This window comes from Copadichromis virginalis, linkage group LG22, assembly GCF_057382275.1.
Source record: "Copadichromis virginalis isolate Kocher_CV1m ecotype Utaka linkage group LG22, C_Virginalis_male_GT1.1, whole genome shotgun sequence".
In the NCBI taxonomy this organism is placed as follows: Eukaryota; Metazoa; Chordata; class Actinopteri; order Cichliformes; family Cichlidae; genus Copadichromis; species Copadichromis virginalis.
In genome coordinates, this window is record NC_140638.1 from 36,896,840 (window position 1) to 36,924,172 (window position 27,333).

Genomic DNA, 27,333 nt, shown 5'->3' on the forward strand with positions numbered 1-27,333 from the left:
TCATGTAAAGCTCTGTCTTTATTTACCTCACAGCGAGGAAACCAGCGAGCACAGCAGGAAAAGCACAAACACCCCTCGCCCTCACCGAGGCTTTGTTTTCTGGCTGACATGCAGCTCAGGAACGTGAACACTGTAGTGAATCAGTGCACACACACAACTTCTTACTTTTCCATGCTGCTGCTCACAACCACTGCTGAGCCTGTGAACGCCACGCCTACCAAAGGAAAAGAAAAATGAAAAAGCAGTTGTACTCAAATCTCAAGTGGGCAGACTGGTTTTATCCAGTGGACACGAAGGATTTAAACAACCAAACAAAACTAAACCCATGAAAGTGTTTAAAGGTAAAACAGACCCCGCCTCCTCCTTCTGAGTTAATGAGCTTTGGTCAGAATACAGAGTGATTGTAAATAAGAGGCGGAGAGCTAAAGTTTTGAAGTAAGGCGACCGTGTATCTCCTCCAGGTCTCCATTCTTCAGATCTAGTCTGACTAATCCAGGCTTACATGATCCTGACCAAATCAGCTTACTTCAGTTCATCCAACATTAACATCCTCATCACACATGAAACTGTCTTCAAGAATCCAACTAGCTAAAACAATACCGATTTTGAAAGTGACTCCCAATGACATTAAAGGTTTTTTAAAAAGAAAACAAGCCTATAATCAGTAAATTCTGAAATATATAAGCTTAGTTAATATTTGTATTTATAACCAGCTCACTGCCAAAGTCTCTGATAAAAATCATCGACACAAAACAAGATGGACTTGTGTGACTAATCTGCAAACTCTAGTTATACAACAGTAGTTAGAAACTCATTTAAAGCAGTTTTGTATGTAAATTGAAACATTTTAGCATGCGTATGTACTCATGATTAAACTGTGTTTATTTACTATATTTCAATAATCTAAATGTTTGACTTTATTTTTCCCTCACTTTGTTTTTGTAGAGCTACTTCCTAATACAGTAAAAGGTGGTACTGATTATGGGGAACACTTTACAGAAAGGCACTAATCCTGCAAAATACTTTTGAATATGGGTCCATTTGAATGGGATACACTAATTCGTATCTGCTGCCTCTATTAGTTAGTTTGTGTTATTGTGAGCATGCCTTCCATAGCCTAATGATATGGAGAGAGATTTACCTGATAAGGGTTGCCAATGTGTACAATATGATCCACAAGAGAAAACTAACACTTACAAATCTGTGCAGTAATTTGTGTGCAACTTTTCATTAGCACACACTTCAATCCACACACAAATACAAGCAATCTGACCACATGTAAAACTATTCTAAAAATTCATGCATCAGAACCTGAATACATTCTGATCATTTACACACAGTTCATTAAGATCAGCTTCACAAATCCTATAATCCCACCTTTCAAAAACCTTTCTGTGTGTGTCAAAAACTACACGTAACATTTCTCTCACTGATACACACAGATCACATCGCATGCCCATGTGGGGTAAGCCTGCATCGGCTTCCCTTCATTGGCTTCCTGTTAAATCCAGAATTCAAAATCCTGCTCCTCACATACAAGGTCTTAAATAATCAGGCCCCATCTCATCTTAATGACCTTGTAGTACCATATCACCCTATTAGAGCACTTCGCTCTCGCTCTGCAGGCTTACTTGTTGTTCCTAGAGTATTTAAAAGTAGAATGGGAGGCAGAGCCTTCAGTTTTCAGGCCCCTCTTCTGTGGAACCAGCTTCCAGTTTGGATTCAGGAGACAGACACTATCTCTACTTTCAAGATTAGGCTTCAAACTTTCCTTTTTGCTAAAGCATATAGTTAGGGCTGGACCAGGTGACCCTGGATCCTCCCTTAGTTATGCTGCAATAGGTGTAGGCTGCCGGGGGATTCCCATGATGCACTGGGTGTTTCTACCTCACTCACTATGTGTTAACAGACCTCTCTGCATTGGATCATACCTGTTATTAACCTCTGTCTCTCTTCCACAGCATGTCTTTATCCTGTCTTCCTTCTCTCACATCAACCAATCACAGCGGATGGCCCCGCCCCTCCCTGAGCCTGGTTCTGCTGGAGGTTTCTTCCTGTTAAAAGGGAGTTTTTCCTTCCCACTGTCGCCAAAGTGCTGCTCACAGGGGGTCATATGATTGTTGGGTTTTTCTCTGCATGTAGTATTGTAGGGTCGACCTTACCATATAAAGAACCTTGAGGCGACTGTTGTTGTGATTTGGGGCTGTGTAAATAAAACTGAACAGAACTGAATGAGCTGTTCTGTTTATTTAGAAAAAGACACGCAGGTCTACACTTGAAGCAGTTTTACACTGGGAGCTTGGTGCATCTCATATTTGTGGATCTGTGCCAAGCTGGCACGGCTAAATTCGTCTCAAAACCCCACGTTGGCGTGCGAGGTGATCTGTGCACATCAGGCGATTCCACACATATGTAATGTTTTTAAATGAGTGAGAGAGATGTTACGTGTAGACATTTGTACACACAAAGGTTTTTGAAAAGTAAAATTATTGGATTCGTAAAGCTGAACTTAATAAACTGTGCATAAATAATCGTATTTATTCAGGTCTGGGTATACGCATTTGTAAAATGGTTTTCATGTGGTCAGATCGCTTCATATTTGTCTGTGGTGCCCCTGAAAAGTTGCACACAAATTATTGTACACATTTGTAAATGTTAGTTTACGCTTGTGGATCGTATTGTACACAGAAGCAAATTTCTCTCCATACAGTGAAGATATAGAAAAGCAGCTCACACAAGCCCACCTCAGTGAACCAAACTATATTCAGAGCCTTGGCTCATATGTTCAGCATTCGCTGTAAATCTGGTGAACAGCTCAGAAAAGACAAATATGAAGCTAATCTAAATGTCCAGTATTTAACCCGCTGGGCTCAGGTACATGTCAAATATGGACGAGTTCAGAATTAAGAGCAGCAAATAAATTAGAAAACTACATTTTAAAAAAACAATATGCTGTATTATATACATTTAACTCTGCGAGCAGACAGCATTTAATGGCCTCTTTCTGCTGTCACCTTTTCCAAACTGATGCCTTGCAGTCAGAAAGTCCCACATGCTGCTGGGGAGAGTCAGCACTCCTCTGATGTATTCAGAACCAATCACATTGCTACTAATGACTACTTTTGGAAAGATTTAAAGTTCTACGAAGTAACAGGAAGTAATGCGACTGTTATAGAGCTGTGAAGCTCTTCTGGGTGCACTGTGGAATCTGCAGACATAACTTTTCTGGAAAAAGGAAAATCGATTTTACAAGTTTTATTTTTCTTTTCTAAATAATCCTTTCAAACCTCCACATCATGGGGTTGATGCGCATCACCTAGATGATGACCATAAAGGAGCCCAACCTGCCAGCACAACTCAATAAAACCAAACAAAGGAAAGAATAAAGTTCAAAGCTCAGAGCTTATTTTCCTAGTGTGTTAGGTCGGCAGATAAGGCTGAGCAGTGATGTCATGCACACCGAGTGGAGCTGATTGGAAAAACGCTGAAACTGTCATTTGATTTCAGTTAGAATCACAATTTGAACGTGTTGCCAGTCTATGCTTCATATTTAAGTTGGCACAATAGCAAACACGCTTTGAGGTCGGCAAAGTATTTTCCACGAGCCCGTGACGTGGCCATGACTTTCCCCGAGAGGAGCAGCAGCACAGAGGCTGCCGTCGTGCGGCAGCAGCTGGGACTTTCAGACTCGGGCTGAAGCCCGGTTGTCAGGCCTGAACCTCAGTGATGAAACTAAACTAAAACAAGAGTGCAGTTTGTTTGTTTTTAATGTGTCATTGTCGTGGCGCCAAAGAGCCCTCAGACCACACAATCAGCCCTGCTTTTTGTTAGTGTGAGTGCGACCCCCCAGAGTTTGGGGGTACTGTAGTCCCCCCACCCCCCGTCTGTCCATGGCCTCTCCTGCCGTGGCCCAAGATACAGTGAGCGCTGCCGCAGCCTTCGTCGTCGTCGTCTCCCTCGCTCTCGGAGGAAGATTCTCCAAACTGTCGGGGCTTCTCGTAAATGCAGCAGCCTGAAACACAACAAGCAGCTCATGATGCCACAGGCTCACATGAAGCTCCAAGTTCGTCATTTCAAAATTAAAAATACTTTCACTTCAGAAACAGTAACTGCAGGAGCGTGTGATTAAACACATACTGTGTCTTTGATGTAGTAAGTGTGCAGAAGGCGGATGCTGAGGCAGGAGTCCGTGGTCTACTCAGGGCTTTAGCTGCATTTTAGTGCATGTTACACATGTGCACGGTACTGAGAAAGATTAAGGCTATTAAAATTAATTAGCTGAGCCTCGATTATGTCATGGGGAAAGTAATGAGATGCAATGCACCGTGACACGCTGAAGCACGTTCGGTACAGCTACTACTTGTTGTAATTACTTCATGCGTGTCATATACTGCAGTTAAACAGGAAAACCACGTGTACTGTACAGTCACTCGTGGTGCGCAGGTGTATATGGTCCAGGCTTTATAAATAAGTGTGCATCATTTGACTGAGTACAGTCTCTGCTGTGGACACACAGTTTCAACCATGCTGAGGGGAAATTAATGATACAAAAATAAATAAATAAAAAGAATCATATGGAAAGCAGGGGTGCAGCGCGGCAGTACTAACGGTGCTGGGCAGCATAGCCAGTGTACTTTGTTGTCATTTCAAACTGGTTTTTCTTTTTCTTGCTTTCTTTCCTGATAATAAAACCACACAGTTCAGAGGAAAACGTCCAAATCGAGTTTCTTTCCAGGACAAACTTCATGAAACAGCTTTTTCAGGACTGACTCTGCAGCCCGGTGCCAAATATTCCATTGTTCCACACTCAGCATAAGAGTAAAATATCAGCTGTGTTGTTTTTGTGATTTAGTTTTAATTGTTTTATGATGACTTTCAATTATTTCATATTCTGCAGAATCCCAACAGACGAGCCACTGGACGCCCACAGAAAATCCCACTGATAACAACAACCCCACTGTGAAACATAAAATATACCACAGTGCAAGTTTTGGCACTGAACCTAAACAGTAAAAGAAAAAGTGCATCCAATACGTTTGCATTTGTTCCTCCTAAAATGTGACAGAGCAAAACACTGAAAACTGGTGGCAGACATATTTGAAATGCTTAATTACATTTCTCAGCCTGTGTGCTACGGAGAAAGATAAACTCACACTTTGAAGACCTTCTTCCCAAATGCTCGTTGTCGACAGTGTCACTGGACCACTCTACCTTCTTCTCAGTCTTCCTCTTCCTCAACTTGATTGTCAAGCTTCTTCCCTCCTGTAACATGTAAGAGGTCTACTGTGAGACATCGCAAACAAACCACAGTGTGAACTGTGAATCCTGCAGTCACACTCAATGACATCTATCATTTGTAGGACCTTCTTGTTGTCTCTATGGCGTCATGGGCATGCTATTGTTTCCTGCTCTCTGAAAAGTAAAACATGTCCTTGCTCAGGTGATGGAGCAGGTCACCTACTAATCAGAGGGTTGGTGGTTTGATCCCTGTCTGCTGCAGATACTAACCCCAAGGACTTATTCCTCTGATGTATCACACTCTAAATGTGTATGGATGTTAGACAGATACAAGTGCTAATTGGCTAAGTTGTGGAAAGTGCTTTGAATGCTCAGAGCAGAAGCGTCTATATAAGAACCAGTCTATGTACCATGACCATCAGTTAGGCAAATTCTGACAATATAAGGAATAAATTGCAACTATTGAAATACTTCTAATTATGACAACATCTGCAGTAAACAGTCTGCATCAGTAGGACTACGAAGATTTGTGTAAAATGATACACAAAGTATGTTGTAGCCAAACACGAGTATGCCTCTTAATATCCTTTAAGACTTCTTCTTATTTAAAAGTCAAACATGACTATGCACATATTTAAAAAGAAATAAAAAATGCGCAACAAATTTTAAAAAAAGTCAAGCCGTGAGGGTTGGGAGGGGTTAATAACAAACTATTAAAGAGCACCTGCCTCAGAAATGACACAAAGCTGGGGTTACCGGGCATGTATGCTAGCAGAGACCATCCCTTTGCCCCGTGGTGCCTGCAGATGGGCCTGTCTGCGCTGCATCTAAACCCATTCTAACCGACTATGGGGATTTCAGTTAATGGAGGTCTGACTGTTTATCTGAGCAGGACAACTTGAAATATGATTTGAACAGAGTGTATTTAACATGTAAACCGGATGCTCCTGCTGCTTTAGACATTATGCAACAATACTACAGATTCGGGTTGTTAATTGAAAGCTGTTTAACTTTCACACAGCAACGCGGAGCTATTCAGCACTTAGCCCGCTATCGGCTTTCCCTAATGCTACCGCGCTACTAGCAGCCCTGTCATTTAAATAAGCCTAACGTAACTAACATATCAGGCCTCACGACGCTTCCCCCGTAATAACATAAACGCTGTATCTTTAATGTACACTGTCACTGGCTGCCAGAGCGGTCCAACTGTCTCAGGAACAGCTGTCCATCGTTTACCTGCTGGGGCGGCGGCGGCGTGCTCGTCTGAACGGTCTCCGTTATGGTCTCACTGGATGTTCCTGGAACCTCCGCCATCCCTGCAGCTGCTTTGCTAACGCTACCGTTAACTAGCTTAAAGATCCAAAAGAAACGAAGCAGAGCGTCAACAATGAGCGACACCGCGTTAGTCGACAGCTAACCGACTAACCTTCCGCTCTTTAACTCCAAAAATCGCACTGAATGGAAAAATGTCAACCCACAGTTACGAGGTGTGGGACAGCGGTGGCTACAGTCAAAGCACAAAACGCGTTAGCCAGGGTCGGAACGGAAACGTACGGCTCCTCGTTACAACTATCAGCTATGGGAACCATCATCACCCACAAAAAATAATCACATGACAGTAGTCGCTGGGCTACATCATTATATTATGTGTGGAATTTAAATGGTTTAGATAGTTAACTGGATAGAAAACTCTGTTTCCACAATTTATTTTATTTTTAAACTCGGGAAGGATGTTCCGGTTCCTCTTAGCTTTAACTTGAAACGCTGTGGGGAAGATATTTCCAGACGGACCAAGTGCGTTTCCTGTTGTCCGTGAAGATATAATATCCCGTCAACAAACAGCACCAAACCATACTGGAACATCGTTTTGTCACGGATTTAATTTTGTGTAAAGCTTCCATACAAACGTCTCTCCTCAGGTTGGCAGGGACAAAGTAGTGACGTTACACGGCTGTGGCTGGCATGCGTGGGCATTCTAGCGTGTAAAGTTACCGAGGATGTGGAGGACAGGTCCTGGTCCGAGTCTGAGGAGGGCAGCCAGACTCTGTTCCAGCACCCCACCTAAAGCTTCTCACACAAACAAACTTCGACCCCACGCCGAGAAGCAGAGGCGCAGACGAGTGCGGGAGGAGGGCATCCTATCGAGTCAGCATGGTGTAAGTTAGAGGGAGGCAAAGCACTAAGGCTAAAGCTCTCTGCCAAATCCCCCAAGGAAAGAGTACTAGTGCGTTTGTGTGTATTTTTACAGATATACTGGCATCGTTGTATCGATAATAATAATGTAATAGTTTAATGCTGCACTCATTAGTTACCTCTCCCTCCCATTCTACTTTTAAATACTCTAGGAACAACAAGTAGGCCTGCAGAGCGAGAGCGAAGTGCTCTAATAGGGTGATATGGTACTACAAGGTCATTAAGATAAGATGGGGCCTGATTATTTAAGACCTTGTATGTGAGGAGCAGGATTTTAATTCTGGATTTAACAGGAAGCCAAAACAGGAGAAACCTGCTCTCTCTTTCTAGTCCCTGTCAGGACTCTTGCTGCAGCATTTTGGATCAGCTGAAGGCTTTTCAGGGAGTTTTTAGGACTTCCTGATAATAATGAATTACAGTCGTCCAGCCTGGAAGTAATAAATGCATGAACTAGTTTTTCAGCGTCACTCTGAGACAGGATATTTCTAACTTTAGAGATGTTGCACAAATGGAAGAACGCAGTCTTACATATTTGTTTAATATGTGCATTGAAGGACATGTCCTGGTCAAAAATGACTCCAAGGTTCCTCACAGCGTTACTGGAGGCCAAGGTAATGCCATCCAGAGTAAGAATCTGCTTAGATACCATATTTCTAAGATTTTCAGGGCCGAGTACAATAACCTCAGTTTGATCTGAATTAAGAAGCAGAAAGTTAGCGGCCATCCAGGTCTTTATGTCTTTAAATGATGCTTTCATTTATTAAAGTTATTCAAACCTGCACAGCCATGTGTGAAATCAGTGGCTGCTTGTGCTGGAAAATCTGTCCAATGTGTCTGAATGGAAACAATCATGCAAAGCAGAGTGGGCTAAAATTCCTCCACAGTGATGTGAAAGAGTCCTTGGCTGTTAACTCAAACACTCGATTGGACGTCTTGAGGGTAGCACTACCAGTTATTGGGTTTAGGGGACAATTACTTTACACACTGTTGTGTTTCAACCGTGTTGACTTGTGACTTGTTCAGTGCTGTGCTAATGCACTCCGTGATGTCATAAATATAGTTATGAGAGATACGATAGCTGAAGCTGCCAGTCAGACACGCTCTGATGTTTCTGTTTGCAGAGTGCTGAAGGTAAAGCAGTAAAGTGGAGTGAGAAGCAGAAGATTGCTTACACTGCTCCTACACCTCCTGGGGCAAAGAAAGGTGACTCTCCTTTCGATACGGTCTCTCAATCACACCACCACACAGTACTGACCCACACATATGGTTCTTACACACACACTGGACTTTCTGGACTTTGGTTTTGCACAACACTGGTCACTATATTCTTCATTTCCGGTTAATACTTGTACAGCTGCTGTTATTGTGTGTATATTTATTTATATTTAGATTCCTTCATACATTCTTATATAGTTCTATATTGTGTATTTTGTTGTACAGTTATTTTATTTTCAACTTTAATTTATATATTTTATCTTATTCTTTCCCAGTTAAATTTACCCTTCATTCTAATTTGTGTTGTACAGTTATTTCATTTTTAACCTTAATTTATATTTTATTCCTTCCTAGTTAAATTTACCCTTTTTAATTTTTCATATTTATTTCCTATCTTATTCATAGCCTTTTCCTTTTTTGTTTTCTTTAGGTCACGAGCAGTTGTCCAAGCATTTCACTGCATATCGTACTGTGTATGACTGTGTACGTGACAAATAAAACTTGAATTTGATTTGAATTTGATTCCTGTAACCTCTGCTGGCTCGGCTGTCTCTTCTCCTCACAGGCTCTGAAAGTCCTTCTTCTTTTTCCCTGCAGACACTAGCTTACCGTTCCCATCGTGTTACAGTCCAGAGTATGTGGAGTCCAGCTGGTATCAGTGGTGGGAGAAAGAGGGATTCTTCAGTCCTGAGCAACATGTAAACATGTGAACTTGTTAAATCATTACTGTTGCAGTTAAAATGAATTCACTTTAATGCAGTTTTTTTGCAGTTTCTATGAAACAAACTGAGTAAGTGGTTAATCAGCTAAGCTTTAATACTAATGCTAATAATAGCAAATAAATACTTTTTATTTAGTGATGCAGAAAATGGATGAACTGTTTGAGAGCACTGATCAGAAAACATACATTTGTATTTGTCACAGACAGTTACTTCTACTTTGGTCATATTTTCAGGCGTCCAAAGTGACCTTTATGTCCTTTCTGACCTTGTCCTGCCAGCAGTGCGCTCTTTATTTGCTGTAAAGCAGTTTGTTTTTTCTACAATAATTATTTTTATTGTAGAAAAAATATTGCTTTGCTTCTTCTGTTCCTTTGACAGGAGAAGGCAGGTTGCTGTGATGTCCTCCTGTGTTGTTTTTGTTTTTCTCTCGGCAGGTGATGAAGCAGATTTTCAGTGGGTTTTTTTCTCCCTCCCTCTTCATCTCGAGTTTTTCCTCCTCTTCTCCCCAACTTCTCTGTCCCTCATCTTTCCCGTCCCTCAGTCCTGTCCGTTCTAATTGCAATAACTTAAAATAAATAAATAATAATAATAAAGGTCGAATAAAATATGACAATCATGTGGTAAAAGCCATAACGATCTATTTGGGAAAATAAATCTGTTGTGCATTTTTCTGGGCCTTCAGAGGATCATTGTGATTGTGAAAACAGAAAAGTGCGTCTTCCTGAGATGTGATCACACTGCAAGCCTGACCACCTCAGATTTGGTCAGAGTGATCTGATTGTATTCAAGTTATCCAGGTAAAGGTGGCACGACGAGGAGCAAAAGAGACTTCACTCAGTCTCAAAGGTCCACCTTAATGTTCAGTTTCATTTGAATCTGAACATGTTTTTTTAATCCTTAGAAGTCAAGTCAATATTTTCAATAATTACAAAGTATACGTTACTAAAGCACGAGCAACAGCACTACGAGATATTTGATTACAGCAAAGGAAAAAGTTGTTCTGTAGAGCGAGTGTGCACACATGCACGCCAGTAACGTGTTTCCCTTCCTGCTCTCAGGAACGGCTGCCCCACGCTGGGGATCGGACCTTCTCTCTGTGTATTCCTCCACCAAACGTGACTGGTACTCTGCACCTGGGCCACGCTCTGACAGTAGCTGTAGAGGATGCGCTGGTTCGATGGTAACTATCAACAGCAGAGCAGCATGTTGTCTTTGTTCTCTGAGCTCACGTGTTGATGGTTTGTATCCATCAGGAGACGGATGCAGGGCTGCAGAGTGCTGTGGGTGCCTGGATGTGACCATGCAGGTATCGCAACGCAGGTACGCGTGATGACGGTTTGGCTCACATGTTCTCAGGTGTCCCTCAGAGTAACATCAAAATATGGAAACACATTTGTATCATGATTGTGGCACATGCTCAGTGCTGAGAGTGTCGATGTGCTCGTGTTTTAGACGGTGGTGGAGAGGAGACTGCTGAGGCAAACAGGGAAGCACAGACGAGACTTTACGAGGGACGAGTTTCTGGAGGAGGTGTGGAAGTGGAAGAATGAGTGAGTCTTCACATCTGGACTTCTGAGCACATCTGCTGTGTGGCCTGCACGGTGTTTGCTGAGTTTTGAGCCTCTGTTGCAGGAAAGGAGACGAGATCTACCACCAGCTGAGGAAGCTTGGAGCTTCTCTGGACTGGAGCAGAGCCTGTTTCACCATGGACCCAGTAAGAGTGGAGTCACACATGTTCCTTACTCTGCGATTCAACGTGTTGATGGAGTTTTACGTATGAAACCATCCCAGAAAGATGATCTCAACCATCCTAACGAGCTGATTTATGAAACTGTACAAATAACTGCAGCAGCGGTACAAAGAGAGACGAATATGAAACTGTGGTGCGATGTAAGCACATACACACGATGGGTAGAGATGATAAGTCATTCCCAGCGTCCCTGTTTCCAGTAAGGCAGATTTATTTATTTGTAGCCATCTCTGCCTCCTCACCACAGCACACGCAGGCTCGTCTAAACGAGAAATCGCACCATCCTGTGGCCTCTCCAGGAAAATGAAAGTGCCGTAAGAATTGCAGAGTGAAACACTGAAGCTGAGCTGTAAAGCTGCAGTGGTGAATGGGGCAAAGCACCTTCAACTGTTTATCCTGCTTTTGTGATTTGATTTCAGGGTTTTAGCAGAGCTGTAACTGCAGCGTTTGTCCGACTGTGTGACTCTGGTCTAATTTATCGCTCAGAGGGTTTGGTCAGCTGGAGCTGTGCCCTGGAATCTGCCATCTCTGACATAGAGGTGAGACAGCTTTACATAAATGGATAGCAAATGCAACAAGTGGACAGAATAATAGAGACAGTAATGTGTCTTCTCCCCAACCTAAAGTTACTCGTATCCAGGGGTCCAGACAGCTTTCAGATTGATTAACAACTTGTATATAAGTGGCTTTTTTATATAAGAACGTGTACAAGGTTTGACTTTGCTTGTTCGTTAGCACATGGACGTTAATGTCATATCTAAAACTAAAGGTTATGGGAAGAACTCAGAGACCATGTGTGTGCTGAAAACGGTACCAAACCTGCTCTTTGCCTCCACGTGAACAATAAAACCTTCAGCATGTGTTTGCATGTCTAATGCTACAGTCTGATAATGTGGAGCTCACATGAGCACTCGCTGTACGCTTTTTAGATGAGCTACAGAGCAGAGTGTGCCTCTGATATAATATCACTTGAACTCATCATCAGGTGGACTCGAAGGAGCTCTCCGGCCGGACCATGTTGTCTGTTCCTGGCTATGAACACAAGGTGGAGTTTGGATCGATGCTGAGCTTTGCGTACCCCGTAGAAGGCCACGGTGCGTGTCGGGACCATCCTGGGACATGGTGTGTCCTGTGTTTTGTACATTGATCCTCTTCTCTGTATTTTAGACACCGAGGTGGTGGTGTCCACCACCCGTCCAGAGACTATGCTGGGAGACGTGGCCATAGCTGTTCACCCTGATGATCCTCGATACCAGGCCAGTTGTTTATGTTAGATACTCTGGGAGTGTCTCAGTGGGAGTGTTTGACAATATTTCAGGACAATAAACAGTACAGATCTCCTACACCGCTCAGTGTGTTGTAACATCAGTGAGCTGAAAACACGACGACTGATTTAAATGACCTCCCCAACATGTCCTGAAGGTCTCCAGAGGCCTGCTAATGAACTAATCGTGTGATTCAGGTGTGTTGACCCAGGGTGAGATCTAAACCTGCAGGACGCCGGCCCTCGAGGCCTGGGGTTGGACACCCCTGCACTACAGCATCAGGAAGCCTGGAGGCCAAATGGATGAACTGCAGGCTGGAAGAGTGGATACCACGTGAGCAGCGTGACGCTTGTTTAACGGAGCGTGTCTTTGCTTCTTCCAGACTGTTCATGGGAAGCACTGCAGACATCCTTTCACCGACAGACTGTTACCCATCATCACTGATTCTATGGTGGACGTGGAGCTTGGAACTGGTGACGACCACACCTGACACCTGACGTGACACTGTTCCTGTGGATGTGTTCAGCCCTCTGACCCGTGGTATCCGCCCACTTCCTGTTTGTCTTTTGCAGGTGCAGTGAAGGTGACTCCTGCTCATGACCACACAGACTTTGTCCTCTCACAGAGACACTCACTTCCACGCCTGACTGTGATTGCTGGCGATGGGACGATGACAGGGTCCTGTGGACAGTGGCTGGAGGTGCTGTGTTACCTGTTTGTATACGTGTGTGAGTTTGTTGTGTGTCTTTGGGTTTCACTGTTCTTTTTCTTTGTGAAGGGAGTGAAGCGTTTTGATGCCAGACAGCTGGTTGTGGATGCTCTGGTTGAGAAAAGACTGTTCAGAGGAAGAAAAGCTCATGCCATGAGTTTACCCGTCTGCAGGTACAGCAGCGCATGCACGCTCAACGTCTGAGTGTTTGCTCTAAAGGAACTGGATGGACCGTGTTGTGTGCAGAGTCTTTTCATTAGAGCGTTTTGTGCCAGCTGACACCATAGTACAGAGTTTGAACTGGTTTTTGTGTCGGTGCATCGATTAAAGGGAAAGCCTGAATGCTTGATCCCTCGCAGTGACCAGCTCAGAGGGCTCGGTTTTGCTTTTGGGGAATTTTGCCGTCGTGGGTTAGCTCCACTTGTCCCCTCGGAGCAGAGGTCGGTAATTAATTTCCCACAAAGCCACATGAGAAGCTGGGACTGCTGTGAGGGGCGCACGAATATATCCTGATCTCTTTATATGAAGCTTATTAGCCCTCAGTCTCTCACGTGGTCCCGGACCCCAAATCAGTACAAAGCTGTCTATATGAGAACCTTATGATCACAGTTAATTCATCCATAGGACAGCAGGGGGCACTGCAGGACTTGATGCAGAGTAAACAGTAGAAATTGTAATGGTCTACATCAGGGGTGTCCAACTCCAGGCCTCGTGTCCTGCAGGTTGAGATGTGTCCTTGATCCAACTCGGCTGATTTAAATGACCTCCTCAACATGTCCTGCAGTTCTCCAGAGGCCTGCTAATGAACTAATCGTGTGATTCAGGTGTGTTGACCCAGGGTGAGATCTAAAACCTGCAGGATGCCGGCCCTCGAGGCCTGAAGGTCCCACCTCTTGTCAATATAGTCTCCAGATCTCGCCTATCAGGGATTTTGGACCAGTATAATAGCCACTACTCTTCATCACCATCATCAAAACACCAAATCAGAGAATTTGTTTAATTTTTTTAAAGGAGCGCTTCCACAGCTTTCCCATGACTTGAAATAATGCCAATGCGCACTGAAGTAGTTCTTTTTATGCCTTTCTTTCCTTTAATTTGTCACCTGTCTATAGCTTTGCTCGATCAGCCAAGAAAAACATTCAGTCCTCTTCAGAATAAATTGTTTAATTGTTTAAACAAGTGAAGAGCACAGCTGTCTGCCTCTTTACTTTATATCCATCACCAGATTTTTGAATGCTTCGCTTGTTTCCATGTACAAAGTCTTCAGTTTTATTTATACAGTCGCCTCAAGGTGTTTTTATATGGTAAGGTCGACCCTACAATACTACATGCAGAGAAAAACCCAACAATCATATGACCCCCTATGAGCAGCACTTTGGCGACAGTGGGAAGGAAAAACTCCCTTTTAACAGGAAGAAACCTCCGACAGAACCAGGCTCAGGGAGGGGCGGGGCCATCTGCTGCGATTGGTTGGGGTGAGAGAAGGAAGACAGGATAAAAGACATGCTGTGGAAGAGAGACAGAGGTTAATAACAGATATGATTCAATGCAGAGAGTCTGTTAACACATAGTGAGTGAGAAAGGTGACTGGAAATGCATCATGGGAATCCCCGGCAGCCTACGTCTATTGCAGCATAACTAAGGGAGGATTCAGGGTCACCTGGTCCAGCCCTAACTATATGCTTTAGCAAAAAGGAAAGTTTGAAGCCTGATCTTGAAAGTAGAGATAGTGTCTGTCTCCTGAATCCAAACTGGAAGCTGGTTCCACAGAAGAGGGGCCTGAAAACTGAAGGCTCTGCCTCCCATTCTACTTTTAAATACTCTAGGAACAACAAGTAGGCCTGCAGAGCGAGAGCCAAGTGCTCTAATAGGGTGATATGGTCCTACAAGGTCATTAAGATGAGATGGGGCCTGATTATTATTTATTTTTCCTGCTCATTTGCAGATGTTCTTCTTTGTGGTTTCTCTTTCCTGATTCTTTTTTCCACTCTCCTCTCTGTTTTAGCCGCTCAGGAGACATCATTGAACCTCTTCTAAGAAACCAATGGTTTGTCCGGTGTGATGTAATGGCAAAAAAAGCTGTGCAGGTCAGTTTACAGCTGTATCGATTCCATGACTTGCTTTCAAAAGTAAAATTTGTGAAAAAGTTCCCGGGTCACTATCGTCACGGAGGTGTGGTCTTTCCCGGTCAGGCTGTCGAGGAAAGACGGCTGGAAATCATTCCTGAGTACTACACAAAGACGTGGAAGAACTGGCTGTCCAACATCAGGTTGTGTGGCAGCGTGTGTCGTCAGTGACATGTGTGAAATGACACCACTCTCACAATAATGCAGCTCTTGTCACAGAACATGTGGGTTGTGAACAATGTGCCTCTGTTTGCTGTGCAGTGACTGGTGCATATCCAGGCAGCTCTGGTGGGGTCATCAGATCCCTGCCTACAAAGTGATGCTTCCGAGTTATGAGGGACAACAAGAGGTTAGTGTGTGGGAAAACTTCCAAAAACAGCACGCTTGTGTCGCCTGTGATTGACAGTTTCATGCAGAGGAACCAAAAGGACTGCACAGAGTTTGTAGATTATTTTGTGAATTATCTGATAATCCCTACATTGTACACCAGTGTCAGTCTGTTCCAGTCTGCAGTGTGTGTGTGTGTGTGTGTGTGTGTGTGTGTGTGTGTGTGTGTGTGTGTGTGTGTGTGTGCGTGCAGGAGCAGTGGGTTTGGGGACGCAGCGAGGACGAGGCCCGTCAGAGAGCTGCTGTCAAATATGGATTGAAGCCAGATGCCGTCACATTGACTCGGGGTGACTCACCTCCCTCCTGACCTTTAACCTGCTGCTGTATCTACACATTGTTACCTTATTGTGTGAATGCCGTGAGGCGTTCACACTATTGTGTTCCTGTTTCTCTTTAAACTTTATTATTATTCTAAAATTTATCAATTTTTTGCTGCTGAACTAGTCCCTCAGTTTTCAGCCGATTTTCACCAATCAAACTTTAAATTGTTCTGCTCTTTCTGCTGAAGCGTGATATATCTTTTGGTGCTCATAACTCTTGTACTTTTTGAGATATTAAGCTTTTTACACCTTTTTTTTGGCCCATTTTGCTGGATGGGACCACATTATCAGTGTGATCACCAGTTTGGTTTGCCGGGCCGAGCCGTGTTTTAGCTCAGTGAGATGAGCAGCTGTTCTCCGAGCGAGAGGCCCGGGTTCGAATCCCGCTTATGACATAAGAAGCTTCAGTTAACACTTCAATTTTTTAAACTCTTTTCAACACAAATTTCAGCTTCTTCACCTCTTTTCAGCAGACAGTTCTCCTTCTGCTGTTTTCAGATTCCACTACATGCCATTTACGCTGCATTTTTGCAGGAAATGCAACTTTTTCTAGTTATTTGTTGCTGTTGTTTTTTCTGTAAACCACTAATATGACTGTGCTACTGCCGGCTAAATGACGAGGATAAGGATTCGCTGATCTAATGAGACGGGTCTGAACATGTTCATGATTATTACACACTGCTGTGTAAAAGTATTAGTTGCCTACTTGATAGTTTGGTAGGTTTTTTGGTGCATGTCTGTCACACGTTTCAGGTTGTGAAGCAGGTTTTATGTCAGGCTAAGATAACCAGCAGGCTTCAGACTCCAAACGCCTGCTGCCACCCTCGCTGTAGGAACTTGAGTGTTGTGTTGCTAATGAGTCGTTCACACTGAGCCAGTCTTCTTTGTAGAATTATTTCAAGTCGGCTACATTGAGGGTGTTTTTGTGAGGCGACCCTTCCTGTTCTTGTCAGCAGTGGTTTCCTCCTCGAACTCTCCCGTGGAGGCCATGTTTGCTCTCATTCAGGTTGTTGAATCGCGAGCTCTGACCTTAACTGAGACGACCGAGGTCTTCTTTTGATGTTCTAGCTTCTTCTGTGACCTCCCGGATGAGTCGTCGGTGCACTCTGAGTAATTTTGTCAGACTGGTCGCTCCTGTGAAGGTTCGCACTGCTTTCTCCATGTGTGGATGACTGATGGTAAATGCCTCTGTACTCGTGTCGGAGTCACAGATGTCAGTGGTTGGATCTCAGTGTGCTGGTTTTTGACATCTTCTGGCTTACTTCACTTTGTCTGCCTTTCTTAGTTGAACAGCTGGGTTTGGATAGCTTTTTCTCCTGTATAAATTTAAAAACAGTCTTTTTTTAAGTTTACTTATTTTTGTCTAATATAAAACTGTTTGATGATCTGAAACGTGTGACAAAAATGGTAATGGGTCCAGTTAGTGGTTTACTGAGCTGGACTGTTGATGTTGAGATAAACTGAAAGGATGTGAGGTGTGTCAGAATTCAGCTACATTGTTCCCTGTTTCAGACCCAGATGTCTTGGATACATGGTTTTCCTCTGCGCTCTTTCCCTTTGCCATGCTTGGCTGGCCAGATCAGGTACTGGACTTCCTCTGACTGAATGTAAAAAGAAGCAACCCTCATCCCTAACCCACCCACTCTTTCCACAGACCGCTGACCTGCAGCAGTTTTACCCTAACTCTGTCCTGGAGACGGGCAGTGACCTCATCTTTTTCTGGGTTGCCAGGATGGTGATGCTTGGAACAGAGCTGACCGGGCAGCTACCCTTTAAACAGGTTACTTATAATAATGAGAAAATGGACTACAGCCTCAGCATATCCTGTTATTTTATTTTTGTCTCTCATCCCGTTTCCTTCCTGTCTCTTAGGTCCTGTTTCATTCACTAGTGAGAGATAAATATGGCAGAAAAATGAGTAAATCTCTGGGAAATGTCATCGACCCCTTAGACGTTATACACGGAGTCTCTTTGGAGGTAAAAAGGCCGTAATGACTGTCTGACATCCGTCTCACTCAGTGAAGAGCCCCGGCATCTTTAAACTAGTGTCAGAAACATCATGTTAGCGTCTGTTTTGTTGTTACGCTCTATTTTAAGGAAATTTGCTCATTCTAGACGTCTTAAAGAAAAGCAGTTATTGATTTGTCTTTACTGCTACAGCGCAGTGTAGAGAGCTAACAACAGCTGGCGAAAGATTGCATTTTTATTTTGTCTCACAGCCTCTGAGTTGCTGAGAAGATGCATAGCAGAGTTGTAAGCAGTACAGCTGTCACCGTGGCACAGCCGTCTGCTCTTCACCTTAAACGATGTGGTTTCCTCCGTCCTCTTAGAGACTTCAAGGAAAAGTGAAGGAGGGGAACCTGGATCCGAGGGAGCAGCTGGTTGCAATGGAAGCACAGGTCAGCTCCCCTCCCTCCCGACTCGTTCTTTCTCTTTATTCCCACTCTTATCTGTCTGCTACATCTGCTTCCCCACAGAGGAAGGACTTCCCCGCGGGGATCCCAGAGTGTGGGACTGATGCTCTGCGCTTTGCCCTTTGCTCTCACAAAATGCAGGGTGAGTGAGTCCCTCCTCTGACGGGAAGCAATTTGTCAGAGCGAATGAATGTGGAAGACAGCGTCACAGGAAAGAAGATGTGATGCATATGTTCACTAGAGTTAAAAGTGACTGCATAACATATTATTGATCCCTGTTTCACATAAAAGCCAGCCGTCATTACAACACAGAAGGTTAAAACCATCTCGGGTACCTTCAAGTAGCTTATGAGATGTTATCAGGGTGATAACATCTCATCTTTCATCACAGTCAGAGGTTCCTAACTTGTAACTAACTGCTGGGGAGCAGAACAATCAAACAAGTGATCCATGTTAGACCGGTGGGCTGCTGCTTTGTCTTTTTACTGTGTGTAATGTTTTCACTTTTGCCTGTTGTCAGGAGAAGACATCAGTCTGTCTGTCGCTCAGGTTCTGAGCTGCAGACACTTCTGTAATAAGATGTGGCAGACCTTAAGGTTCACATTGGGAGTGCTGAGTGAGAACGGAGCAACACTGGAAACTATAGCAAAGGTACAGCAAGAACGATGTCAGACGATTTGGAACGCTTCTTCTTACCTTATAGACTTGTTGTTGTTTGAAAAAGGCTGTGTGTGTGTGTGGCGTTTTGTTTTTTGAAGGACTGAGCCTACATATCAGAGTATGAGCACTGAGCTGTGTTGAATGTAACACAAGTGTAAAAAGAGAGGAAAGTGTTTTTGTACAAAGGCTGTCAGAGGTTCTCTATAGCAAGGGAAAGAAGTTTGTCCCTCATAAACACAGAGTCCTGGGCGTCTCCACGGTCCTGTCAAAACATAGAAGCAGACTAATACAACAACACTGGCTGCCTCGCACAGAGTGATCAGGTCAGCTGACCAGTTACCATGGAGCTCTCTGACTCAATTATCTATCTGCTGATCCTAAAAGATCTTTTTTTGGTTTTTTTTCGTTGAGTCGGATCCAAAGCTGGAGGAAACTCGTTGTTGTTCTTCACAACACAGGGACCAAACATGCACACCAAGAGAAATACACCAGGTTAAAATGAACTACAGTTCTTCTCAAATATCAAAATGCATCATGACAGCTTTGTTTTAACGGCGTGGACACTGAGGCTACGTCCACACTAATGCCTTTGAAAACTCAGTTTTCTCTACGGTTTGGCCTCCCGTCCACACTGAGACGCGGCGCAGTGTGGACACTCGAAAACGATGACGCATGTTGGTCATGTGATGCAGTCATGTGACCAATTCAACAAAGATAGCGGAGGGCATTATACAGCAGTTGTTTTGATTGCTCTCAATTTTGACAGCCCTAAAAAAAGATGAATATCAGATAGCTTTTCTTCAAATTCTTTAGTTCTCACTCGTTTTTGCGCAGGACTGCACGTAAGCGTTTTGGGCCGTTTCAATGTGGACGCACAACTGTGAAAACGGCTGAAAACGAGTGTTTTCAGACAAAAACGCCGTTTTCAAATCTATCCGGGCGAGTGTGGACGTAGTCTGAGCACGACACGCTGACTCCCCACTCCCACTTTACAAACAGCTGTGCCGTCTCTCAGAGGTTTGAGGTGTGGGAAATCTTGTGTGTTTGTGCCTGTTTCACACACTGTTTGACAGCGTGGAGGAAAAGACATCTGAAAAATGTTTACTTTTATCATCTTCTTCTAATCTGGCATCATAAACTTGACTGTGTACACTGGAAGCGCCTCGTTCACAGTGTTTGCCTCTGCAGACAGCTCCTCTGAGCAGCATGGACCGCTGGATCTGCTCCAGACTACACAGCACGGTTGGGCAGTGTGAGCAGGCCTTTGAAGCTTATGAGCTCCACAGCGTCACGTCTGCCCTGTACTCCTTCTGGGTCCACAGCCTGTGTGATATTTACATGGTGAGGAGCACAACTGTCCCAGGACATGCGTAGACTTTGATCATCCCAACAGACCAGATAAGAGGGTTTCCTTTGTATCTCCACTGATCTTCTTACTGCTCTGTCTAAAAAAAAAAAGAGAGAGAAGGTGATATATTTATCTGGTTTCTCCATGGAAACGTGGAGGCTCAAAGCTTAATGCAAAGAGATTAACCTAATTAAGACTAAAGTGTTAGCGCTAAGCCAGCAGTTAGCCCAGCACTGAATGAGCTGCTGTCACTTTGCTCTGTGTGTATTTGCAGGAGTATATAAAGCCTCTGCTGACCCAGCAGGACCAGGAAGTCGTCCTCACAACCGACGCAGAGCACAGTGGTGACGCGAGGCAGGCGGCCATCGCTGTTCTCTATCACTGTGTGTCTGTGTCCTTGGCCCTGCTCTCCCCCTTCATGCCGTTCATCACTGAGGAGCTGTGGCAGAGACTTCAGCCGTTTGCACCCGAAGCTGCTGCACAAACCAGCCTGTGTTTACAGCCGTACCCCCGCTCCGCTCAGTTGGTAGGGCTTTCTGAGGTTTTCAAGTGTTTGTAGCCCCCAGGAAAGCACCTTCTTGTCTTAAATAACGCTAAAAACAACCCTGCTAATGTGCATTGATATCTGGATTTAGGAAAATTCCAAATTTCTACCAATCTCAAGTTATTCCAGTCAGAGTAAACCAAGTACCAGCTTGGCAGAAACCTCTCCTGTCAGAGATGACGAGCAGAGACGGATTCAAACATGTTCAGGCAAACTTGAGACACTAAAACTCACAGCAAGCAGAAGGAAACAGAACACGACTGTTGTTGCTTATTAGGTGAGCTTCACCCAGAGACATTTACTGTAATTATAGTGTAATTCAAGATTTTAATAATATTTCAGTGACAGATATCACTGGAGAAGCAGATAATATTGATCACACTGCCCAGTTTGTACGCCCACAGACTGAGGGACAGTAAATAAGGTCCAGCTGACAACAGCCATAATCTTGAGGCTGTAAGATCAACTCTCCACAATAACATAGATTAGATGATCTTATATTGATAGCAGGAAATAAACTCTCTGAACGTTTGGGAAAGAGAGAGTTCACCAGTAATTACTCCTGAAGGTTTAAATGTCTGTCCATCCCTCTACTGGCACTAATCTAATCAGCTACTGAGCCTCCTCCCAGAACACCCAAGCCTGGTGTGGCCAAATACTTCATCTGGCTCTTTTGGATTTGGAAGAGGAGCAGCTCGACTCTGAGCCCCTCACCAAGATCCTCACCCTCTCCTTAAGGCTGAACCCAGGATTGCTCTCATCTCATTATTTTGGTCATTACCCAAAGCTCCTGATCATAGGTGAGGGTATGAATGTAGACGGACCAGCAACACCTTTGCTTTCACAGTTGGCTCTTTCTGAATGTGAGTGTGTCACCACAATACAACAGACCAGTTCAGAGTGCACTGTCACTCCTGCTCTCCTTACTTAAATCGTCACAGTGAGCACTCCGCCCTTCTCTAAGGACCGTGGTCTTGGACTTGTAGCTAATTTTCAGCCAAGCTGCTTCAATTTCAGCTGCAAACTCTGAGAAGAAAAATTCAGCAAATAAAAATGATGAACAGAAAGAATAAATCTGATATTTTACCAACAATGTGGACCAAGCTCTAGCAACACTTGTACAGAGCCTGGATAAGCCCAATACAACGTATTCCCCTGCAATTCCCCACAGGATACCCAGAGGGATGCGGTTGAATGCCTTCTCCAAATCCACAAAGCACATGTAAACTAGTTCGGCAAACTCCCATGAAACCTCGAATATCCATGCGAGGAGGAAGAGTTGGTCCAGCAATCCACAACCACAATGAAAAGACAGACTCACACCTCCAGTACCCTGGCACAGGCCTTCCCAAAGCCTGAGGAGAGTGAATGTTGCAGAGGCGTGTCAACCAAGACAGTCCTACAACATGACCTGAAAAAGAAAAGATGAAAAAACCTATTTGTGGGACGAGCAAACGCAACTCAGTGGAGTCAGACGTGCCTGCAGAGAGAAAGAGCCAAAGAGGAGGAAGCACAAACCGGGGAAAGAGAAGGTGCAAACTTGGTAACATCCAGCAGCTGCAAGTGAATGCGTGGTGATAAAAGAGAGAAAATGCTCTACTGTGGCATAACGAAGGTCACATGATCCAGCCAGAATAACAAGCTTCTAAACTTTTACTTTTTACCGAGGGTTTTCTCCACACTAACCTGGACACTGAGATGCTTTCTTAGTCCAGGACTGAAAACTGTCCCAGAGTTATTAAAAGACTCTTTACAACACTGTCCGTGGACTTCAGCTGATGTGTTAGTTCTCTAACCTCCCGGTCCTTTCCATTCTCACAGGCACACTGGCATTTTGCCGAAGAGGAAAGAGATTTCCTGCTGGTACAGGAAGTGATCCGAGTGGCCCGTTCTTTACGAGCACAGTGTGGCATAACCAAAGCAAAACCTGACAGTAAGTCAGCACAAGAAGGCATAACCATTATCACACCGACTCTTCCACTGGCAAATGCTTGAAAGCAAATATAGCAACAAAGTTACGTTTTATTACTATGCAAAAGTCTTGAGTCACCCGCGATTTCTTCACTTTTTGCCAGGAAAATGGGTGCAGCGTTTTTTCTTTTTAATATTGCACAAACTCTGACTTTATGGAGATACAGCACAGAAGTTAAAGGTTTGCAGATATTTAAAAAAAATCGCTGCACCCATTTCCCGTTTTCCCATAGGACCAGCTTTATTCTTCACAGCCTGAGCTCTCTGAGACAGCTCTCCTTAAAAGTATCTTCAGGAATAGTTCTCCAGGCTTCTTGGAGGACATTCAGAATTTTTCCTTGGATATTTCTGCCTCTTGTTCTGTTATCTGTCAGGATGATCCCACACTGCTTTGGGATCTGAGGAGGCTAGACACGCACTGTTCTGATGTGCTCTGAACAATTCAATGATTTGAACCAAAAGTTTCAGATTTGGATTTCTCTCCATCAGACACGTTTTGATCATCAGTGCACGTCTTGCATAATTTTCATGCCTCAGTTTGTTTTTTCTCGGCTTCATTAAGAACGGCTTCTTGACAGCTGCACTTCCACTGGGACCATTTCTGACAGTAGATGGACCAGTAAATAGCTGATTGTTCAGGTTTTGTTTCAGCTCTTTGCTAGTGCAGTATGTTTTGCATACTAATATATGCCAAATTTTTAACTTACAGCTTTTTTGGAATCGTCTTGTTTGTGTAAAAATACCATTTAATGCTTGTCAAACTGGTATCTTTGGTATTTTTCTTGGTATTCAAAAATGGGAACAAACTGTGTTTTTGACACTTGTAACAAAGTGCCAAAGGCTTCACTTAAAATTGGTTCTTTGCTAAGTTGCCTGTTATGTGTAGACACAACACTGGTTCTTCACTTTTCTCTCTTTTTTTTTTTTTTTAAATGCGTGAATTATTCAGAGGTTCAACAAACAAACATAAAACATTCCTTTGAAAATGGTCAGGTATGAGCACTGGCCTGAATATGTGTAACAAAGTAGCCAAAACTCTGAAAGCTCCTTGAGAGCCACACTCAGCTGTGGCAGGACCTTTATTCTTTAAGAAAAGAACAAAAATGATTTCATGCTTTAATTTCTTTAAATCTCGATGGTTTCAGTGTGGGCAGTGTGTTCGCCCAGCCAGGCCGAGGTCCTCCTTCGCTTCGGGTCAGCGATTAGCACTTTAAGCCGAATCTCCGACCTTCACATCTGCTGTTCTGACAGAGGCAGTATCCCCCCGTCTGTACACTCCACTTCTCCACCCAAAACAAGCCTCGTTGGTGTGGTGGACCACACATGTCAGCTACATCTTCACGTTCAAGTACGTATCGGGCTTCTTCTGCATGAAGCAATGAACTTCATTGTTAATGAATTAACTTTGTGTGTTGGACTGACTGACAGTTTAGTCTTTCAGCATTGGGATTATCATCTGACATACTGCGAATGAAATTATTTACTCTAGGATATGAACCCAATCTGTAATGCGCAGGGTTTAATAAGTAAGGAGCAGTCAGGTTACGCTAATAACTTGATTGGTTGATCATCGCCAAGTGTGCAGTTTTGGCAGTTTGCTGGCACGAACACCATGAGCCAAGGAGATAAACATCTTGTGTGAATAGGCACATGATCAGTAGTGGGTCAACTACCCTCTTACACAGTACAGATTATAATATTAATATCTGGGAGCCGCCACCTTTGGCCTTAGAGCTGAAGAAGCTTCTCAGACGACAGGTGAAACGTCTTCAAGAAACTTAGAGAAGTCCAGTCGTTTTTCTCTCCAAGCTTCTTAGATCATCAGCAGCGCTTTCAGGTGAAGCCACTGAAGACCACGAGCTCCTCTGTACACAGACGAGTCAGAGGTGAGGGCATCTGTCCCACAGCCAAAACTGGAGTCGTGCATCGGGACAATGTACCCAAACACAGTCAAGGTGCTGCAATATCCCAGTCACAGTGTGGACCTGAACTCCATTGAAATGCTGTGACCTTATGAGAGTAGTGTATAAATAAATGCACGTAATCGACGAATATTAAATGTCATGTGACCTTTGCTTAAGCAAATCTAATAACTCTTCAGAGAAGCACACATTGTTCACGTCATGTTTGCACTGTGATGAGAATCCCATCCTGTTCCTGTTGGATGTTTTTGCAGTGGTGATGAGGATGCTGGTCATGTCTAACGTACTGTGTTGTGTCTCTCAGAGTGGAATGAACATTGAGAAACAGATCGTGCAGCTCTCTCAGCGCAGAGACAGGCTCGTCCCAAAGCTGGATCAAATCCTTGCCAGAGTCCAGTCTCCAAGCTACCTCACCAAGGTTCCTTCTCATGTCCGGGAGCAGATGGACAGTAAGGTGAAGGAGACCTGCAGCAGCTTTGTTTGTAACTGCTTCACTGTATCTGAGTCAGCTTCATGGTTTGGAGAGAGAGAATCAAAGCTCAGGGAATGGCACTGCTGTTATCGCTCTCTAACCAACAGATGGTTGTAGAGTGGTGCACTGAACATTTCAAAGACTGATGCTGAGATTTTGCTGATAAATAAAAATTACAATTTAAAATAGGAGATTATATGAAACCTCGTACATATACGTACATTCTTCCACTCAAAAACCTCGAATCCTGCTGTGGCAGAATGAGGAGCCACACACCAGCTTTGCACATTCTGGTGCTTTTTATTTGTTGCTGTTCAGCTGCCCTGCATACACCTCCACCCTCCTGTCCCAGCACCGTCCTTAAAGGGGAGGCGTGGTTTGGTGTTGGAGATCAGGTGCGTATGACACCACACTATGAACCAACTGCTCCACCTGCCCCCTGCAGCTGAGCCACACCCCCTGACAAAACAGCCCCCAAGCCCCTTTTTGAGCCATCAGTCTGCAGAACAAAAGGTAGAAAAAGGCTAGGCGTGTAGAGCAGGGGTTTCCCACAGAGACCCTTCTTTACCTGCAATAAACACCGCCTGGCACTGCTCCGTCCATTAGACCAATCTGGGGTACCCTTTTGGATGAGGTCAGTCAGTCTGGCGGTTGTACCCAGCCAGCCCCAAGAACCGCCTCAGCTCTGTTTCAGTCTTAGGCCGTGGGCAGGATGCGATGGCTGCCGTTTATCCACCTGCCCCCCAAGTGGTTCCTACTGTACCTCCCGCCGTCCAACTTCACACACATCTAAATTTTTGTGTGGGCTTAGACCAGTTTTCTTGAATCCTGTCCAACGCCTCCCACAGCTTTCTCCCAAACAGTAAATCAAAGGGAGAAAGTGGAAGAAGTTGTTCACGGCCAAACCAACAGCCGCATCCAGACTGGTTGGGTGGTGCAGACCCACTCCGCGGCTTCTGCGGAAAGCCCCGCGATGAACTGTACCACCAGCTCTACGATGCAGGCCTCAACGGGTAACCAAGCAGCTCCCAGGTTCTCCAGTATTTTTGTCCAGGACTAAGACTGGCCCCGTAGCTTCTCCCGCTGGTGGTAAAACACTGCCGCTGGCTCCTTCTGCTCTCTCTAGCCATGATCTTAGCCATCATCTGGGCCAGCATCTCAGTTGGTTGGGCTGGTTGTGGTTCTGTCGTGCTGCGGCTGGGTTTCAGCACCACTGTGACAGAATGAGGACACCAGCTTTGCACATTCTGGTACCTTTGATGTCTTAGATGTTTTTCCTCATTCACAAAGCACCAGCAGGTATTCATCTGCTCTGCACACACCGACATACACACCTCTCCCCTCCGGTCCAGGCACCATCCTTACATGGGAGGCTGGTTCACTGATGGAGATCAGGTGCACGTCAACCTCCCCTTACACCACTCCTCCACCCCTCCCCTGCAACTGAGCCGCACCCCGCCACACGTACACGGTGGATCTCCTCCTAAGCCTAGGCCACACTCAATTTTAAAATGCACAGTCATCTTAAGCTAATATGTGGCTTCCTGCTGTCGTTATGCAATCCTGTGAGATTTTGCACAGTGAAAGCAAGGAAACGCATGTAAATGCTAATGGTGTCATCAGTTGTTGTTGTGTCATTGTGCAGAGAACATTCACTCTGTGAGTTCATACTAGCACTGTATCCATCTCTGTATTTTCATATGTTCTACTCTGTGTGTGCAGGTGTCTGCTTTGGAGCAGGAACTGAAAACTGTTGAGGATCAACTGAAATTGCTGCAAGAGATGCAAACAGCAGAGTAACTGAAGCCTTCGCAGTAGCTGTGTGGACTGCTGTAGGAAAAAAGCTGCTGTTTCATTATTTATAATATTATAGTCAAAAATATGAACTTTATATTATGTAATGGAGTTATACACTGTATAGCAGTCCTGTCTGGCTCCAGGTGTTTTGAGCATAGTGGAAGCATCTGCATTTGATCTGTTGCTCTTATTCCAAAAATATTGTCTTCTGTTCTGGCCTTTTAAAAACTCTGATTTTAAAATAATTTTTATGATCAACTTTTCATTTTCATTGTTTTAC

At 44.2% G+C, this 27,333-nt stretch overlaps 2 protein-coding genes and 1 long non-coding RNA gene across 5 annotated transcripts; 1 reads left to right on the plus strand and 2 right to left on the minus strand.

Moving 5' to 3' along the window:
* On the minus strand, window positions 1-6,789 carry ppp1r11 (protein phosphatase 1, regulatory (inhibitor) subunit 11). Its single transcript, XM_085445501.1, has 3 exons — window positions 6,475-6,789; window positions 5,154-5,262; window positions 1-4,012 (listed from the first exon to the last, which is right to left on the minus strand). The coding sequence occupies exons 1-3, from the start codon at window positions 6,550-6,552 to the stop codon at window positions 3,828-3,830; spliced, it is 372 nt and encodes a 123-aa protein (XP_085301627.1). The 5' UTR covers window positions 6,553-6,789; the 3' UTR covers window positions 1-3,827.
* vars2 (valyl-tRNA synthetase 2, mitochondrial) lies at window positions 6,062-27,311 on the plus strand. Of its 3 annotated transcripts, none has more exons than XM_085445498.1 (30): window positions 6,062-6,108; window positions 7,158-7,394; window positions 8,553-8,634; window positions 9,244-9,344; window positions 10,427-10,548; window positions 10,622-10,688; window positions 10,821-10,918; window positions 11,001-11,082; window positions 11,538-11,657; window positions 12,104-12,212; window positions 12,286-12,374; window positions 12,766-12,856; window positions 12,956-13,083; window positions 13,162-13,265; window positions 15,098-15,179; window positions 15,285-15,361; window positions 15,480-15,567; window positions 15,799-15,892; window positions 17,438-17,508; window positions 17,580-17,705; window positions 17,798-17,902; window positions 18,256-18,324; window positions 18,403-18,481; window positions 18,860-18,990; window positions 20,188-20,340; window positions 20,622-20,873; window positions 22,713-22,824; window positions 24,008-24,210; window positions 25,089-25,238; window positions 26,979-27,311. In XM_085445498.1, exons 2-30 carry the CDS (start codon window positions 7,236-7,238, stop codon window positions 27,054-27,056), a joined length of 3,222 nt encoding a protein of 1,073 aa, XP_085301624.1. In that variant the 5' UTR covers window positions 6,062-6,108; window positions 7,158-7,235; the 3' UTR covers window positions 27,057-27,311. The 3 variants fall into 3 exon arrangements, with proteins under 3 accessions (XP_085301624.1, XP_085301625.1, XP_085301626.1); XM_085445500.1 differs by lacking the exon at window positions 6,062-6,108 and adding an exon at window positions 19,411-19,491 and having other exon boundaries at window positions 7,035-7,394; XM_085445499.1 differs by lacking the exons at window positions 6,062-6,108; window positions 22,713-22,824; window positions 25,089-25,238; window positions 26,979-27,311 and having other exon boundaries at window positions 7,033-7,394; window positions 24,008-24,143.
* LOC146683839 (uncharacterized) lies at window positions 16,091-16,519 on the minus strand. The gene is made up of 2 exons (XR_014917401.1): window positions 16,209-16,519; window positions 16,091-16,174 (listed from the first exon to the last, which is right to left on the minus strand). It is a non-coding gene; the product is annotated as an uncharacterized LOC146683839 (long non-coding RNA).
* Window positions 27,312-27,333: the final 22 nt, after the last annotated feature.

Excerpts from the sequence above, each read along its gene's own strand:
- ppp1r11 (XM_085445501.1), bottom strand. The coding sequence starts at position 6,552 with ATGGCGGAGGTTCCAGGAACATCCAGTGAGACCATAACGGAGACCGTT. Across the intron at positions 5,263-6,474 it reads CGCCGCCGCCGCCCCAGCAG|GAGGGAAGAAGCTTGACAAT; the intron begins GTAAACGATGGA and ends TACATGTTACAG. Across the intron at positions 4,013-5,153 it reads GGGAAGAAGGTCTTCAAAGT|GCTGCTGCATTTACGAGAAG; the intron begins GTGAGTTTATCT and ends GTTGTGTTTCAG.
- vars2 (XM_085445500.1), top strand. The coding sequence starts at position 7,236 with ATGTGGAGGACAGGTCCTGGTCCGAGTCTGAGGAGGGCAGCCAGACTC. Across the intron at positions 17,706-17,797 it reads GGCAGCTACCCTTTAAACAG|GTCCTGTTTCATTCACTAGT; the intron begins GTTACTTATAAT and ends CCTGTCTCTTAG. Across the intron at positions 22,825-24,007 it reads AACCAAAGCAAAACCTGACA|TGTGGGCAGTGTGTTCGCCC; the intron begins GTAAGTCAGCAC and ends CGATGGTTTCAG.